Source organism: Rhincodon typus, chromosome 1 (assembly GCF_021869965.1).
Source record: "Rhincodon typus isolate 14 chromosome 1, sRhiTyp1.1, whole genome shotgun sequence".
NCBI lineage: Eukaryota > Metazoa > Chordata > Chondrichthyes > Orectolobiformes > Rhincodontidae > Rhincodon > Rhincodon typus.
Window position 1 is genome coordinate 33397607 of NC_063332.1, and position 19005 is coordinate 33416611.

General features: G+C 39.7%; 1 protein-coding gene across 11 annotated transcripts in view; it reads right to left on the reverse strand.

The window, feature by feature from the left end:
• The window catches only part of LOC109911130 (transcription factor 4), a 551558-nt gene that overhangs the window by 10055 nt on the left and 522498 nt on the right, over positions 1 to 19005 (reverse strand). For 10 of the 11 annotated variants that reach the window (XM_048596040.1, XM_048596052.1, XM_048596047.1 and 7 more), the window contains 4 exons: positions 10022 to 10157; positions 5636 to 5786; positions 4207 to 4439; positions 1269 to 1411 (listed from right to left, as the gene is read on the reverse strand). In XM_048596040.1, the coding sequence (XP_048451997.1) occupies positions 1275 to 1411; positions 4207 to 4439; positions 5636 to 5786; positions 10022 to 10157 (657 nt within the window). In that variant the 3' untranslated portion in view covers positions 1269 to 1274. The remainder of the gene's footprint in view (positions 1 to 1268; positions 1412 to 4206; positions 4440 to 5635; positions 5787 to 10021; positions 10158 to 19005) is intronic. The other variant, XM_048596066.1, reaches the window with a different exon arrangement.

A 19005-nucleotide genomic window follows, 5' to 3' on the forward strand; every position in this document is an offset into this window, starting at 1 on the left:
CTCCGCATGGCTCCTGAGATCTGTCCACAGTGGATAATGGGTGAATGGTTACAGAAGTAGCACAGGAAGCATAAGTTGGCATTGATAACAAATAGAGAGTGGCTGAGAGAGTCTGGATGGTGAGGATTCGAGAGCCTAACAGCTTCTAAAACCAGTGGTACAGTGTCACAGATAAATGACACAGGCCTTCTAGCCAGTCCACCTGTTAATGCCTACATCTGTTCCTGGGGAAGGTGCGGGCACTCTAACCTGCCACGAGCCCCCTGGAATGAAAGTTTGGTGCAATGGGGCCCTTTAAACAGAGGTGGGTCTGCCAAGTCAAGAAATTTCCTGACTCCAGCCACTCGCTTTGGAAGCAAAATTCCTGCCCTATGGTTTGAAACTTGAATTAGGACAGATTTTTGCTTCCACCGCCAGCTGCAACATGTGACTGTATCACTATTCTCTGAAACCATCCTTTGGAACTGAGCAAGATCATAACATTTTAATACAGAACTGACCTGCTTTGAGCTCATTTCATCACTGTTCCATCATAATTGCACTTTGTATTCCACTCAAGTGACCGATATGATGGTCCATAAAATGAAACAGATCTGATTCTATTGCTGTATTTGGTTATAAAAATAGGCCAGTGTTAAAGGTTCTAATTGTAACCTTTGGGGATTCTAATTTTCCTGATATTGACTAGGGTAATACAATCTATTTGTACGTATATCACTTCATGAACATTTGAAGAAAACATTAACAACAGATGAGAAAACCTGCAAAGGGAGAGGTCCTGGCCATGGAGGATGAAGGAAACAAGTAAATGTTTGCACTTCAGTAATCATAGAGCTGTTAATTTTGAGATTGAAATGAAAAGCTGATCAAAATTAAACAGATCCCAAGAGAGAGAATTTTGAGGTGACATGAATGTCATGAAATGGGAGAGACTACTTCTAGGAAGGGTTTTGGAGGGGAACGTGAAATATTATATCAGCATATTTTGCAACATCAAAAGGGTATTTTGAATCAATATGAATGCAAAGAAAAGTCATGGAAAACATTCATCAGATTGAGTGATTGTGTGAAAATTTCAAGTGGATAGGGATGCAGCAGAAAATAGGGTCAGACAATATTCGCTCATATTTACTGACAGAAGTAAAAGTTGACATCGTACAAAGTAGGATGCCTATTCTGCGTGATGTGTTGTATTTGAGAGAATTTTTAATATGTTGATGACTATCATCGTTTCACAAAGCAGCTGAAGTTAGCATGATTTCAATTACCTCTTTTCACATTGGGCCCATTTGGTTGGATGTGTCTCCCATATTCGGGTGGACTCCTGCAAGGGAGAGTGGCGGTGGATCTGTTGACACTTTTTCCTCCTCTCTTCTTTTCAGACAAGCTGCTTTAGGATTCAGGTTCCTCTCTTCGTGAGAAAAAAAATGTTCAATGTGACCATAATGTATTTAAAAGGATAGATTTGCAGGGGTACGGGGAAAAAGGCAGGGCAGGGTAGATAGCATAGAAATGAAGGCTGAATGGCCTTCTTCTGTGCTCAATGATTCTTGATCTACTCTGCTTTTAAAAAATGGAGATAGAATTATGATACATCATTTCTCCAAGGATTTTGCAAAAGATACGGAGGGAGATCAGGGAAACTCCTGTAAAAGCTCCATCCATAATTACAAAGGCTAACTACTCTAAAATTCAGCAAAGATATCAAGGGTGGCTCAATATACAGGGTTTAAAATCTGACTTGAGGAACCTAAAAGACATAAGCCAGGCCACTGATTTACTGTTGATAAATAAGTCAACTGTCGTTTTCATTTAATGTCTTTTTTTTAAAACAGTGTTTTGGAAACTGTTTGGCATGATTCTATCCATTTCAGCAAAGGCGCAGTTGGGTGCAACCTTGCTTTTAACGAGAAGGTTGAGGTACAAGATTCTCTCCAGCAACCTGAACAGAAAAATCAAGGCCAACACTCAAATACGTTACTGAGGAGGGAGCACTGCACTGTCAGATGCCATCTTTTGGTTGAGACATTAAACCAATGTACAATCACATCTTGTGAAAGGAAATAAAAGATTCTGTGGACTTATTTTAAATAGGAGTAGGGCAATTTTAGGTAGTGTCTTGGCCGATTTTTAACCTTCAATCAACATCAAAAAACAGATTATCTACTCACCATCACATTGTTGTTTCTGGAACTTTGCTATGTACAAATTGGTTGCCACATTTCTTGAATCATTGACTTCAAAAATTACATTGGGATGTCCCAAGATTGTGAAAGTGTTATATAAATGCAAGACTTTCTTTGTCGGTCTTTCATTTATAATTTGATCCATTGGTTTATATTGACAGAATGAATTAAACTCTATGTAAACTTAAGGAGCTTTTAATGTTTTCATTGGTAGTTTGGACATTTTTCTGCGAAATCTGCAAGAAAGTAGCCTTGCCCTTCAGGCATGTAGAGCAAAGTATTTGTTCAGTGCCACTAGAGGGAGTACCAATTGTACAGGATCCAGCTTTAAATATAAAGCAGATTAAAATGTATGGTGTTGTGGGAAACATATTGAATATTCTTTTCAGAACATCTGACCAAATAAAGCCAAATGAACAAACGTAATTCACATGATAACTTTAAACACACTATTCAGGACTGCAATTGTAAAAGCGATGGGAACTGGTTATTACTGGTTTAATTTATTCCTGTATCTTAAAATACAGCAAAATTAACAATCAGCTCTAAAGGGAATCATATTCTCTCGATTCATTTTTTTCTTATTTAAATTTATTTTTGTTAAATGGAAAATCTGTGCTGCCTCCCAATATGTAGGTTTGAATGCTTTTTGTTCCTCACGGGGTAACTAGAGAATGATGTGAGTCTTCATGAAAGAAAGGAAACAACTTTTCAAAAAAAAAACTCTTTAAAGGACATGTAATCACAGGTAACCTAACAAAATTGGTTGCAATGAAACTGCGGAAACTTTGGTAAATTTACATTCAGAAATTGAATGTAAAATAAGACCATGCCATTTGATCCATTCTATTATTTCTAACAGGTCACATACAATCAATCTACTATGGATACTTCCATCAATTTAATATCTCTATATGCATAGCTCCCACTACAAATGAAAACAGGATATTTATTCTGTCTGAAACATGAGTGCGGTCTACAAAATTCAGCACATTTCCAACTGAATGGTAAATTATTTCAAAATAGTTGGAGGAATATCAATAAAACTGATGTTTGAATTTTATGTTTTGTACGATGAAAATCTCAAGTTATCTAACAGGTCTAGGTAATTCAAACATTGACACCCCATGATTTAACTCCATCACATTGGCTGTCTTTAGGTAACAGCCTCTTCTATGTTAGGTGGTCATGGCTTCAAGCTCTATCCAAGATTTGAGAAAATAATTGAAGCTGGTGTTTCAGCAAAGTGCTTAGGAAGTGCTACAGTCTCAGACCAGTCTTTCGGAGTCAATGTTAAATAATTTGCCCTCCAAGGTGGATATAAAATAATTCCCAGATATTTTTAAAAATGAGCAGAGAATTCATCCTCGCCATAGTCCTAGAGGAGCATCTAGACAGATGACGCTGAGGTTAACCCGAGGACTTCTGTGACTCAGGCGAGGGGTAATGTTGAGAAAGCAGGAAATCATGGTAACCACAGCCAGTGTAGGAATTGGACCTGCTCCGAGAGTATCAATCTGCATCACAAACCTGCTATCCAGCCAACTGAGCTATCCGACCCCCAGCACTATAATCAGCCTTCAAATCACATCGTTAAAATAGATCGGGTCAAGTATTTCATTCTTTTCGGCAAGGCCATGCTGTGTGCCAACTAACTATCACACTTATGTACATTACAACATTACTTGGGTGTGATGTGTTTTGGGACATCTTGAGGTTGTGAATGGCATTACATGATACAAGTTTATTATAAACATTCCTCTCTAGTCACAAAACAAGACGATGGTGCAAAAAGTGAAGAGTATTACCATTTCAGCTTATTACACATTATTATTACCTTTGCTGCCACCATTCCCAATCACAGACTGGTCAGTTTTTTTTTAAATAAGCCAACTGTAACTGTTGGTGATGAGAAATCTACTTTGGGTTTCATACTTAGTGCACTCGATGGAAAGAAAATTGAGTGGTGGGACGAGGAGGGCAAGGGAACTTGGCTGAAGACTTTTCCATCTTTACTGACCTCGGACTTGCTGTTCCAGGCTCAAAATAACAGCAACTGCCTGGTGAAGGATCAAGAGCTTTGTCTGTGGTTTGTCGCTCTTCAGGTGGAGCTGCACCATACGGCCAAGTTCCTTGAATGCTTCATTAATGTCACGCACACGCAGCCGCTCACGGGCATTGTTTGCCATTCTTCTTTCTCGTTCACGTTCAGCCTTCTGCTCAGGAGAAAGATCTTCATCATCGTTATTATTGCTGGGGAAGGAAACAAATGACATTTTGTATAAATAAGTAGAATAATTTACTGAAAATAAACTTGCAACGTCTACATTCTGCAGCACAACACCTAGCATCTTCCCTATCTCACATATCCTGAAGAAAATCTACATTGTCAGATTGGCCCAGGTTTAAATTCTTGCTCACGGGATGTAAATTAAACCAAATAGAAATGTTGTTTACAAAATTCACTACAGTTTCAACCCGAATGATAAGTTATTCCAAAATAATTGAAGGAACACAAATAAATTTGTTTACAAGATGATGAGAGGCGTAGATAGGGTGGATAGTCAGAGGCTTTTTCCCAGGGCGGAAATAACGATTATGAGGGGACTTGGTTTAAGATGATTGGAGGAAGGTATAGGGGAGATGTCAGAGGTAGGTTCTTCACACAGAGAGTGATGGGCGTGTGGAATGCGCTGCCGGCGGTGGTAGTGGAGTCAGATACTTTACAGACCTTTAAACGACTCTTGGATAGGCACGTGGAGGGTAGTAAAATGTAGGGTATGCAGAGTAGATTGATCTTAGTAGGATAATAGGTCGGCACAATATTGTGGGCCGAAGGGCCTGTACTGTTCTATGTTCTAAAACCAAGGTTGGAGTTTTATGTTTTGTACTATAGACATCTCAAGTTATCTAATGGGACTGGTTAGTTCAAACAATTAAACTTGCTGCATTGACAATTACAAACATTATTTTATGTTATTCTTTCAAGGAACGTGGGCATCAATGGCAAGGCAAGCAATTGTTGCGCATTCTGAAATGCCCTCAATGTGTGTTAGCAAGAATAGGGGGCAGCTAAGTGGATCTGCTGTCACATGTAAGCCAGAGTTGGGAAGGTTGATGGACACTAATGAACCAGAAGAGTTTTTACAACAATTGATGACAGTTTCCATCAAAACCTAACATTTTAACCAAAACTAATTTCATATTCCAAATTTATTGATTGGTTTTAAATTCTACCTGATGGGACTTGAACTCATAACCTTATAGCATTAGCCTGAACTTCCGATTTACCACTGGATCACTATCTCCCCAAATTTGCAGGAAAGGAGAAACCCTTCCAAATTGTGGCAAAGTGCAATCAAATAGAGGAGGCGGAGTACAACTAAGCCTACAGAGCGCTATAATACAAACCCTATGCACAACTCATTTATTGTTATCTAGATCTAGACCTATGTAATATCTTGATATCCTTCTTGTCCTCATCCCCCTTCTTGTCATCTGTAGGTTTTGAATCCTGTAGATTCTCGTCTGGTTCCTCTTCCGATTTTATCTCTGAGCTGACTGATGACACGCTCTGTCCTTGGAGGCCACTAGAGAGAGCTAGAAGGAAAACAGAAAATGTGTTCAGCATTAATTGTGGGAAATATTACTTTTAGTATCATCATTGTTGCACTTTTTAAAAAAAATAAGCCACTTTTGGAAATATATCATTTCTAGCAAAAAACCTAATTGACTAATTTGAAATTGCAATGCTCTGGTAAAGTGAACCATATTCAAATTGTTAAAAAGCTAATTGGATACATAATTGGCTTAATGGCAGGAGACAGAGTCATGGTAGAGGGTTGCTTTTTGGACTGGAGGCCTGTGGCCAGTGGTGTTCCACAGGGATCTGGTCTGGGACCTCTTTTGTTTGTTATTTATACAAATGATTTGGATGAGAATATACAAGGCATGGTTAGTAAGTTTGTGGATCACACCAAAATATGTGGCATTGTAGATAGTGAAGAAGGTTTTCTAAGATTACAAAGGGATCTTGATCAAATGGGTCAATAGATTGAAAAACGGCAGATGGAGTTCAAGCTGGACAAATGTGAGGTATTGCATTTTGGTACAACAAACAAGGATAGGGCTTATACAATTAATGGTAGGACCTGGGTAGTGTTGTAGAATAGAGGAACCTAAGGGTGCAGGTACATAATTCTTTAAAATTTGCATCTCATATAGACAGGAATGTTTAAAAAGGTGTTTGGCATGCTTGCCTTCATTGCTCAGTCCTTTGAGTATAGGAGTTGGGGCGTTATGCTGAGATTGTACATGACATCAGTGAGGCTTTTCTGGAAGACTGTGGCCAGTTCTGGTCACCCAGTTACAGGAAGGGTACGATCAAGGTGGAGAGGGGTCAGAAGAGATTTACCAGGATGTTGCTGGATATGGAAGGTTTGAGTTGTAAGGAAAGGCTGGATAGGCTGAGACGTTTCTCACTGGAGTGTAGGAGGTTGACAGAAGTTTATAATATAATGAGAGGTATAGACAGATTTGATGGTAGTTGTCTTTTCCCTAAGATGAGGAATTTCAAGACTATGGGCACATTTTTAAGATGAGAGGAGAGAGATTTACAAAAGGCGAATTTTTTACACACAGAGGGTGGTTCACATGTGGAATGAACTTCTTGATGAAGTGGTGGACGTGGGTACAACTACAATGTTTAAAAGATATTTGGATAGAACTGCAACTGGATCATTAGCTTCTTGACCCATAGACTGCAATCAGTGAAGACAGACAACTGCACCTCCTCCAAAATAACCCTCAACATTGGAGGCCCCCCAAGAATGTGTTCTCAGCCCCCTAGTGTACTCCCTGTACACCAACAGCTGCACAGCCAAATTCCAAACAAACACCGTTGACAAGTTTGCTGACGACACCACTGTGATAGGATAGATATCAAACAACCATCAGCCAGAATACAGGAAGGAGAACGAGGGCTTGGTGTCGTGGTGTAAAGATAACAATCCTTCCCTCAATGTCTGCAAAACTAAAGAATTGATCATTGACTTCAGAAAGGAAGGAGGAGAACATGCCCCCATCTACGTGAACGGAGCGGTGGTTGAGAGGATTGAGTGTGTCAAGATCCTAGGAGTGACAATAACGACAACCTGTCCTGGACTTCCCACATAGATGCGATGGTCAAGAAGGCACAATAACGCCTCTTCTTCCTCAGAAGCCTTAGGACATTCAGCATGTCCATAAGGACCCTCACCAACTTTTACAGTTGCACCATAGAAAGCATACTATCCAGGTGCATAATGCCCTGGTAAAACAACTGCACTGCCCATGACTGTAAGAAACTAAAGAAGATGGTGTGCACAGCCCAGACCACAGAAACCAACCTCCCATCCATGGATTTCATTTAGAGGCAGCACGGTGGCTCAGTGGTTAGCACTGCTGCCAAATAGCACTAGGGACTGGGGGTTGGTTCCACCCTCGGGCGACTGTCTGTGTGGAATTTGCACATTCTCCCCGTGTCTGCATGGGTTTCTTCTGGGTGCTCTGGTTTTCTTCCAGAGTCCATAGATGTGCTGGTTAGGGGGATTAGCCATGCTAAATTCCCATCGTGGTCAGGAATGTGCAGGCTAGGTGGATTGGCCATGCAAGGTTACAGGGATGGGTTGGGGAGGTAGGTCTGGTTGGGCTGCTCTTCGGATAGTCAGTGTGGACTTGATGGGCTCAATGGCCTGCTTCCACTCTGTAGGGTTTCTATTATTTACATTTGTCACTGCCATGGAAAGGCGGCCAACATCGAAGACACCTCTCACGTCAGTAATGCTCCCCTACAACCTCTTCTGTCAGGCAGAAGATACAGAAGCTTGAACACAAGCACCAACAGATTTTTGAACAGCATCGTCCCTGCCTTTATTAAACTTATGAATGGCCTCCCTAACTTCAAACAATGTTGTTCTTGTTAATGTCAATCTTGCTTCGCCCTCCTCCTGTGCGGTATAAGCCGTATACCTCACTCTATCTAAGCATTGTAGGAGCTGTAAGTCCTTGCTTACTATGATCTGCCATGGCTGCTCGCAAACAGAACTTTTTACTGTAATTCACTTGACTTATTTCATATCAAGAAAAAAAAGTGTGCACTCTGCTGCTTGGGGCTTGTCTGCTCTGTCCATTTTTATTTTCTTTTTCGTTCACAGTTTATCCTGTTTCACTAATATCTCTTAGTTTAATCCACTTCCCTTACGTGAGGTGTGAGTTTGTGTGGCATGGAGGAGATTGAGCCAGTGCAAGGAAGACGAGCCCAACGAGAGAGATCCCTGGCATTGATGGTGCTCATCCTGAGTGGCGATGAGAGCTGGAAGGCGCGGCCTGAGGCAGCCGGTGAGGAGAGAGGGAGCATGGCTCTTTTGCAGCGGCAATAGTAGGAACAGGCTGCAAGGTAATGAGAGCAGGCAGCCCAGGGCAGTGAAGGCAGCGAGGCTGAGCCTGGAAAGGGGGAGGTTGAGCCCTTGTGAAGAGTGCAAGCCCAGCATGGCTAAGCACTTATGGACTGTGGTGTTATACTTTTAACTATGTTTCTTTGTTTGTTTACTTTTTAGTAAGATGGACTGTAATGTCGAACTTTTTAAACTTTCTTTTCTTTTTTTTTGCATTGTACAAAGATTCTGTACCTAGGTACCTTTGCACCTAAGATGATGCCGCACATGGTGACTGGTAAACCTTTCACTGTACTCATGTGAGTACATGACAATAAACCTAGTTCAACTCATATGTAGAAGCAATGAATACATTTTAATCTAAACCTCTTAATTTTTCCAATTAATATGACTGAACGTTCCAAACTCAACTTCATATCAAAAATAGCATGTTGAATCATCATTTTCAGCTCACTCACCCCTACAGACACATGTAATCTGCAATAATGCTTTATGCAGTGAAAATCAATCAACACAGACCCAAGTCAACACTATAATGATCTTTCCAATAAGTAATTGCTGCAAAGACTCTTGTGAACAGATTCATGCATTGCACAGAGGAAAACGTATGATATATTCAAAAGCTTAAAAGAGTATTCTAACCAATAACACGTTTCTGTCTGGTTACTTGCTGAGATTTAGCTCCTAGGTCAGCTTGAAGTTGCAACCTCTATTAATGCGTGAGGCTGCTTTGGAATACGCATAGTTCTTCCTCATCCTTAAAGTCATTGCATTCTCTCAAGGGAAAGGAAACCAAAAATGGTGGGTTTCCATGGGTGCTACAAAAGCTGAAGATTTCTTTTTAAAGGCAGTTAACATATTTCATACAAACACATTTCCACAAAGGCTTTGGACTTGCGCTCAGACTTTCCTTCCTCTCTAACATCATGAATTCAAGTGGAAAATTTGAAATATACAAATTTCTTCACAATTTGTTAATCAAATCATTATATTTGATATGATCAGTGTGAATGTGTAAGCAATGTTTAAGATACTTTTCCAATTGGTCTTGCTATGCTTTCACGTAATCACCATCAATCTTAGCTATGACATACCAACTGCAAATATCTGACGCATTTGGGTTCTCTGGAAAATTATCACATCAATCCTAGAAATCATACAAGTTCATAGACGACAGCCCCAAGCAATGTTTTTTAAAAAAAACCTCATTATTATTTAGTCATAAGTTGTAACCTAACATTTAGTAACATTTTTACCACCTTACTAACAAAGACCTATTGATGCTGGCCTAATATTTTAACTCTGAGCAATTCTTTGCAATGAGCTTTGATTGGTGGACTGGTAATGGTAGCCTACATTTGAATTGCACTTAGGTAATGCTCGAAAACTGCCAATACTTACCTCTGTATGGGTCCTGGGACTGGTTTATATCAGGAGATGTAGCTGACTGCACTGGAAGTTGTGGAACTGGCACTTGGTTTGACACAATTGGATGGCTGCCTCGGAGACCAACACCTTCTTCACGATGAGCTCCCACCTGGAATTTTAAACACAAAAAAAAACACACACACATCATTCAGCTGCTGTTGCCAACAAAAACTGAATTACGGAATGGCATTTCACTTCAATCACTTCATGAAAAGTACAAGCTTCCACACAAACAGAGTAATACCTGCAAACAGAAAGATTTCTTCGGATAGCTTGAGAATGAAATAGTTAGCAGTTAAAATCCGCTTTGTTCCTAATTTACTTTCCTCCTATGTTGAAGATACTGGGTTACAGTTGCGTAGACAGCTGACCTCCTGCAAAATGACCACAGCACCCCCCACCGAAAAAGAAAATCAGCAAGTTCATTCAACTGTGGAGACTCATAAAAGCTGGGTGCAATAATACTTTCATTTGAGGTTCATGTACTTTCCATTAAAGTAGTAACTGAGAAAGGAAATGGTGGCAAAGCTAGTTTGATTCACTTTCTAAGTCAAAGGCACCTTTACAAACAGACAAATTAGAAGGAGTAGGCATTCAGCCCCTCGAGCCTTCTCATTCACTTAATACAACCATGGTCGTCCTGATTACTCCAAATTTTAGCCTATCCCAATAACCTTTCACTCCCTTGCTCATCAAGGATCCATCTATCTCTGGCCTTAAAATGTTTAAAGATTCTGCTTCCACCGCCTTTTGAAGAACAGAGCTCAAAAGAGTAATTACCTTTTGAGAGAAAGCAATTCCTGATTCAATCTGAAATGGGCAGACCATTCTTTTTAAAACAGTGACCCCTAGTACAAGCATTCTTTCCAGATACAACCCATCAAGAACCTTTAGCAGCTTATATATTTCAATCAGGACTCTTATTTTTCTAAACTCCAGCAGATCGAAACCTACTCTGTCCAACCTTCCTCGTAACAAAACCCATCTGTTCCAGGCATAACTGAAACAAATTTCTCTAAACTGCTTCCAATGCATTTACAACCTTCCTTCAGTAAGATGACCAACACCATACACAGTACTCCAGATGTGAACTTACCAATGCCACGTGTAATTAAAGTATAACATCCTTACTTTTATACTCAAGTCCCCCAAAATAAACAATAACAATCTATTAGTTTTGCTTAATGTTTCATGGAAGACAGACAGTAGCGGTAGAAGGGTGCTTTTCGAAATGGATATCAGTAACTAGTGATGCGCTCCATCGATCAGTGCTGGGATCTTTGCTGTTTGTAGTATTTATAAATGCTCTGGAGGAAAATGCAAGTGGTCTGATTAGTAAGTTTGCAGATGAAGCCAAAATTGGCAGAGTTGCAGATAGTGAGGAAGATTGTTAAATGACACAGTGAGATATAGATAGATTAAAGAATTGGGCACATAAATGGCAGATGGAGTTTAATCTGGACAAATGCAATGATGCATTTTGGAAGATCAAACTCAGGGGCGAATTATGCAATAAATGACAGAACGTTTAGGAGCATTGGCAGACAGAAGGATTTGGACGCACAGATCCACAGATCCCTGAAAGTGGCAAGACAGGTGGATAAGGTGGTCGCTAAGGCATACAGCACACCTGCCTTCATCGGCTGGGACATCAAATATAAAAGTCAGCAAGTTACGTTACAGCTGTACAAAACTTTAGTGAGGCCACATTTAGAATATTGTGTGCAGTTCTGATTGCCACACTACCAGAAGGAGATGGATACTTTAAGAGGGTGCAGAGAAGTTTTACTAGGATGTTGCCTCGTCTGGGGGAGGGGTGGGGAGGGGATTAATTATGAGGAGGGGTTGAATGAACTTGGATTGTTTTCACTGGAAAGATGGCGGCTGAGGGGTGATCTGATAGCGGTCTACAAAATTACAACAGGCATAGATAGGGTGCAAAGACACAGAGGCTTTTTCCCAGGGTGGTAGCCACGGGGAATGCACTGCCAGTGGAGGTGGTGGAAGCAGGCACGTTAGCAATGTTTAAGGCATATCTTGATAGACACATGAACAGGAGGTGAACAGAGGGATAGAAACCAGGTATGGGTAATAAGTAGTGGGTCTAAATAAGGACTAGGAATTGGCACAGACTTTGTGAACTGAAGGGCCTGTTCCTATGCTGTTTTGTTCTTTGCTGTATTACATACTAACATTTCAGTTCATGCACTTGGACATGCAGATCCCTCTGCATCTCAGCTCCATAATCACTTAACATTTAAAACTCTCTCTAATTCCCTGCAGTTTGCCAGATACCAGTCCCAGGATGGTTCAAAGATAGTTAAGTGTGAAATTAAAACAAAATTAGATTTTTAGAAAGCAATTAAGGACTCCTTTGCTCACCCAACTCTCACTTCAAAGTCACACTGACTGAGACACAAGGTACAATATTCCAAAGTTTACATAATGAATATGTCAAAAGTAAAGCACAGAGAAATGCTCCAGTTTCTACTAAAATGTCAACTACTATTGAAAACAACAGGTTTAGTGGTCTTGACTACTAGGAAGTATGATATTGTGTTACATTACATTAGAGATAAGCGCTTGCAATGTGTACAGTACAGCTGATTACTAATCAAGATACAAGTTGCTTGCTTACAGGCATTTACCTGTTTTCCCCTACAATTCTTTTAAAATGACCTTTCTTGAAATAGTTGTGCTTTAACCAAGTACATCCTTTATTTTTGAAGTCACGTCAATTCAGTAATTCCATACTAAAGTAGGCTATTAAAAAACAAAGTCACATGTTGCTAAGGACACAGGTAAACATCACATCAACAATATGTTTTAAAGGATTTCAAATGTGATCTGATCTTTCAAACTACTGAAGATCACGGACAGAAAATGCAGGAAACCCTCAGTAGATCAGGCAGCATGCCTGGAGAGAGGAACAAGAGTGGATGTTTCAGATCTTTGATCATTCATCAGAAATCACTTCTCCCTCCTCTGACTGTGAGTATTTCCAGCATTTTTTGCTTTTGTTTCCACAAATTTCAAACTTACACTTTTTAAAAATTAAGACGAGGCCAAACAAGAATGTTGGGTAAATACTATGTAACTCTATGGTCACTGTCATTATACACCTTCAGATTTACACCAGTTTACTGCTAAATGCCATGTTCCATATCCATAAAAAATACAGAAATCATTGCTGACATGTTGAAATACCCTGTTTTGGTCCCTCTCACTTAAATAACTTGTTCATGTTTTTTATGCTTATTTTGCAAGATGATTTTATAGGTCTTGTAACTACTGCAATGTATTCAAGAAAAGTGAGTGTTGTTATAAAGTCTATGGCAGGCTGGTATTAAAATATACTTTATTTAAAATGTTATAATGAAATATCCAACTGAGCCAAGCCATGATACTGATCATTGTGACTGTCATGGTAATACCATTTATCTGGATAACCTTAGCTCAGCTAATAATTATGTCACTCTTCAATTAATTCTGCTTCAGTTGCCACCACAGCCATACTTTCATCTAAACTGGGTGGAAATTTCGAGTGCTCAACCCACAGACATTTGCTTCTGGCTTCACTTTCCATACCAAGAGTCACATATCACCTTTTCTTTAAAACACCCCTTAAAAGAACACTTTCTTTTTGAACTTGCTTAGGCCCTTTAATAATGCTGGCATATTCCAACATTATCTTTTAAAAATTCATTGTCCTTCCCCAGTGGCTTGGTTAGACAACTGTTTTACCCTGTATGGTATTAAGAGGTGCTGAGCAGGAGAGTCATTGGTTCAGTTCCCATTCTGTTCTGTTTGCTGCTCTTAGTAAATAATGGTAGAAGCATTATTAGTCCCTTCAATATCCTTCGACTAGAGAAGAAAGGACTACAGAGCCAAATTCCTATTTTTGATTACAATTCCAGCTCTTGACAGAAAACGTGCATCTGCAGGTGTCAACAAAATCACATCTTTAACATAATAGAATGACAGAAGGCACGTCACACAAATTTAACATAAAGTAAAATATGAGACCAAAACACATAAGGTGATATTATGGGAGATGGCCAAAAACTTGGTCAATGAGTTTAAAGGAGGAATGAGATGGAGGAAGGTACTGAGATTTAGGGATGGCATTCGAGCACTTTTGGGCATTTGCAGCTGAAATCGAGGATGCTTGAGACCAGAATTAGCAGGATGCAGTTAATGAAACGGTGGAGATCAATTGTGTTGTATCCTGCAAAGTATTAGTTATACAATCGATGAGCACATATGCAGATTGGTCACCGGAGCAGGATATTAGAGGATACCAAGCACACAGTGGGCTGTGTAAAAACGGTGGGGCGGGAGAATGTTAAAAATGCCAGAAAGGCACAAAATATTAAATGCCCACTAAGATAACATTTTGTAATCATATTTTGAAAAAATAAATTAGGAAAATATCTTTCATTGTTCTACAGCTTTCTTACTGTGAACTTAAAGAAAAGCTTGAATCAATGGTAATAAATAAATAAACAATTAGACAGTGTAGGACATTGTAGTTCACTCTCCACTTTCTGCATTGTAATGACATCAGATCCAAGAAAAAGCATAGGTGCATTCAGTCTACAATTAGAACGTATATTTCTGATTAATGTTTAGACACCACTTATTGAACTTGGACCTGTTCGCCTTTCCTTCTAAAGCAAGCAGCTCTATATTTCTTATGTAATAACGAATCAGTGAAGACTGATGGAGACTTAAAGGAGCAAGCAATGAGCTTGTGTCACCAGGTTACCGTTCTGACATTCATTTCGAGAATTATCATCATCTACTTTCTATCTGCTGGGTGGGAGAATGGTAAAGTGCATATGATTGAGCTTACATGACATATTAATGAGGATATTAATGTATACTAATATTCCACTTGCTGCTCACTAGCAAGAATCTCGTCTCATTATTCAACACTTGGTTGGAAGTTGGACCCTTTTGCTCTTGATGTTGGGAAGCTCCTCATCCCCAAACTCCATGCAATGCTGTCATTTCTTGCCAATGTCATTCAGGGATTTGGAAGATTCCATTCCTAGTGTTTAATTGGCTCCTGTTTACTTTCCTACTCTGCAAAGATTTTCATCATGCATTCACCTCTGTGATTAGCAGCCTGTCAGGTGAGTAACACGGCAAGCAAACAAGAACATTCTGAGGCACTGGTCACCCTAATACCACATTCACATTTACATTTACAAGGGTTAATCTTGCACTTGACAGTGAAAAGTGAAAGACTGAAGGTTAAAATGAATCTTCAGTTAAACGCACCAATACAAGAAACATTTCATTCACTGATTAAACAATGCTTAAAGAAAGATTTTGGACATTCAAAATGTTTTTTCACTGAATGGGTTTTGTACTTCCTCCAAGAATATTCTTAAGAGCATACAATTCAGTAGGAATTTTCAGCTTTTATCCCCAAATTTGTGTATAGAGAAATTACGAGCAACCAGTTCTCAAGTTCTCAAAGTAACAAGTAAAGACATATCCAACCTATTGCCAGCTCTAGGCCGAATGGTTCGGGACAGTCTTCTGACATGCTGCTGTATAAAGATACTTATACTTAGAACTTGACCTTGGAAACTGCTGAAATGTATGTTTAATATTATAGCTCCAGAGAATTCATTCCATCTGCGACCATTTTAAGACTGATTTATTTCTCAGCTGAGAATCAGTAAATTTTTAGAGCACGCTTTGCTTTGAAGTAAATTCCTAAAAGAAAGACAGATTCGTGGGATTGATGTATCAAACAAAAAGCATGGGCTTGTCGGCTCTAGCAAAATTGCTCCATTCTGAACTTTCCTATTCTCTCAGTAGCATTAGATACTTTTCTCCAAGATATTTTTACAGATGGAGGCAGGTACAATTTGTGATAAATATAGTGCAATAGGTCTGAAGAGCATAAAAGAATAACTTTATCAAGACACATTGTAATGCAGTCTCATCAAAATTCTCTCTTGCAAACAGATTTCACAGTAAAGGAAACAATGTCAAAAAGAGGTCTATAATTATCACATGTAATGCTCATCCTTCTTCTCTAGAGGGTGCAATTACACTTCTCTTTTTTTATCTCACTCTCATGCACGCGCGTGCGCACACACACAGAGCAGAATACAATGCTGCGCACTCAGAACATCATTTAGTGACAAACAACATGGCAGAACAGTTCAGCCAGGTAAAACGTCAATTCATCTCCCAGGGTGCCTCTACGGAGGCTACTGATTCACTTCCATCTGTCTTCTATCATGTCCATGAACATAACTGACAATTACCTTAATGCCCATATGCTTAATTGTGGGCTTCACAATTCCCCTGCTACTTACCAACAACCCTGAAGGAATTCAGAACTGGCATCAAATTTTCATTTTCCGGTGAAAAAAAAAATCCTCGCCTGCCATTTTTTTTTGTAATGCCAGCTAAGCTTTTGACAGCAGCAGCACCATGTGATCTGGGCCCCTGCTTGCAGCAAATACCACAAAATATCGTACAGTTTTACTGAATAGGCTGCTCGGATCCTGGAAGCAATTTTACTAGCTTTCCTCAAACCATTTGCTCCTGAATTCAGAGTCAAGTTATTGTTTGTCCAATGACTGGGGGCCGATAAATTTTAAACCCACTGTGGACTTGCCTGAAGCTGAATTTTGAAAAACTGAAAACCCATGCAAGAAACAAATTAACTTATTTACATTGGAGTCAGTGTTTCTGAATTGTTCTGAAGAAGGGTCACAGGACCCGAAATGTTAACTCTGCTTTCTCTCCACAGATGCTGCCAGATCTGCTGAGTTTCTCCAGCAATTTCGGTTTTTGTTTCTGATTTCTAGCATCCGCAGTCCTTTGTTTATTTGTAACTTACTTACGTGTTTTACCTTTCATATGGGATAGATTAAGAGTACCGCTCACAGATGAATGAAACAAAATAGAGGTATGACACTCTTCTAAGGTGAAACACCAACGAGGTTAAAAAAAAAAATCACTCACGTGATGGGGGTGTCCCTGGCTCAGCCAGCATTTATTGCTCAAGGGCAGTTCAGAATCAACCACACTGCTGTGGGTCACATGCAGGCCAGACCAGGTAAGGGCAGGAGATTTCCTTCTCTAAAGGATATTAGTTAACCAGATGTTTATTTTAACCACAACTAACAGTGGTTACGTGGTCACCATTAGGCTAGCTTTAAATTTCAGATTTTATTTAATTCAAATGTCACCGCCTGCCCTGGTGGGATATGAACTCATGAAGGTCACTTGGGCTACTGGACTGCTAGCCCAGTGATATTACCATTACACCACCACCTTCCCAGTTCAATTTTTTACTGAATTTCTACAAAAGGAAAATTAAGATTTAATAGACAAACTATCGGCTAAATATTAAGTTTGTTTCTTTTTGAGATACCATGCAGTCCAAACAATCAAACTGCTTCATTTTAGATTATGTTTTCATATTGAATTGAATTTAGTTTCTCATGTAAGACTAAGGTGGCTAAATGGAAGCATTTGAAGAAAGAAAAGCTGGCATTTTTAGTGAGATTTTCATAACCACCAGATGTTCCAAACTGCTTTACGGCCAATGCAGCTCTTCGGAAATTTCATTTTTCTAACACATAGGAAGTGCGACAGCCAAACTGCATGCAGAAGACTCTACAAAAACGGCAATGTGATAATGATCAGATTATATGTTTTTTTTAAACAGTGTTGATTGAGTGACAAATATTGACCTGGATACTGGGGTTTCTCACTTGCTTTTCAAAATTGTGCTGTGGTATCTTTTGTGCCCATCCATTAGGGCTTTTGTTCAACATTTCATCCAAAAGATGGCACTGCTGACAGCACAGCACTCCATCAGTACTGCACAGGAGCGTCAGCCTTGATTTGAGAGCTCCTGGAGTTGGATCTGAATTTTATGACTTGTGGTGAGTGTGCTAACAACTAAGCCATATACTCAACATCAGCACATTCAACATGAATTTATGTATAAAAGGTAAAGTCACCATAGTCTTACCAGACCACAAGGCTACTCTTCCACTCTTCCATCAAAGAGAGAGAGACAGTGAGAGAGTGAGAGAGAGAGAGAGATTGAGAAAGTGAGAGGTGGTGGGGAGGGAGAGAGACATGACTGTTGTGGTTTAACCTGAGGGTTATCATGCTTCAGACGAGGGGACATGTTGAGGACAGTCCTTCATGGTAACATCAGTTGGTGCGGGAATTAAATGCACTCTTGGCATTACTCTGCATCACAAACCAGCTTTCAGCCAACTGAGCAAACAGACTCCCTGCATATATATAGTGCCCTGGGCACAAAAGAAAAGCACCCTAAAGCACTCTAAAATAATTCAAAAGGAAGAACAATGAGTCATGTACTGGGAAGGTTAGGAGAATTAGCTGAAAATATGATCAATGAGACGCGCTTAAATAGAACATTTAATGGACTGAAATGCCCCAAGAGATTACACCAGAGCATAACCAGGCAACAATTTACAAGATGTCAAGAAAGAAATGGAAACATAAGACAGATGAGGACAGCTTGATCAAAGACAAGTTTTAAGGAGTGCCTGAAAAGAGGAGACACATTGGGAAAGGTGGAGAGGCTTAAGGAGTGAATTCAAGTGTTTAGTGGATCGGTGTCTGAAGTATAGCAGGGATGGCTGGAATGAATGAAAGAAGTCAGGGACGCATAGGAGGTCAGAACTGGAGGAATGAGGAATTTCAGGTGGGTTTTAGGGCTGGAGACAATTACAGCGATAAAGAAGCTCGAGCTCTGAAGGAAACACAGCAACTTTCATTCAGGTAGTACCATTTAATGTATTAAAATGTTCCAATGTGATTTTGACCAAGCAACATTGAAGGAACAGAGATAGCAGGAACTGCAGATGCTGGAGAATCTGAGATAACAAGGTGTAGAGCTGGATGAACACAGCAGGCCAAGCAGCATCAGAGGAGCAGGA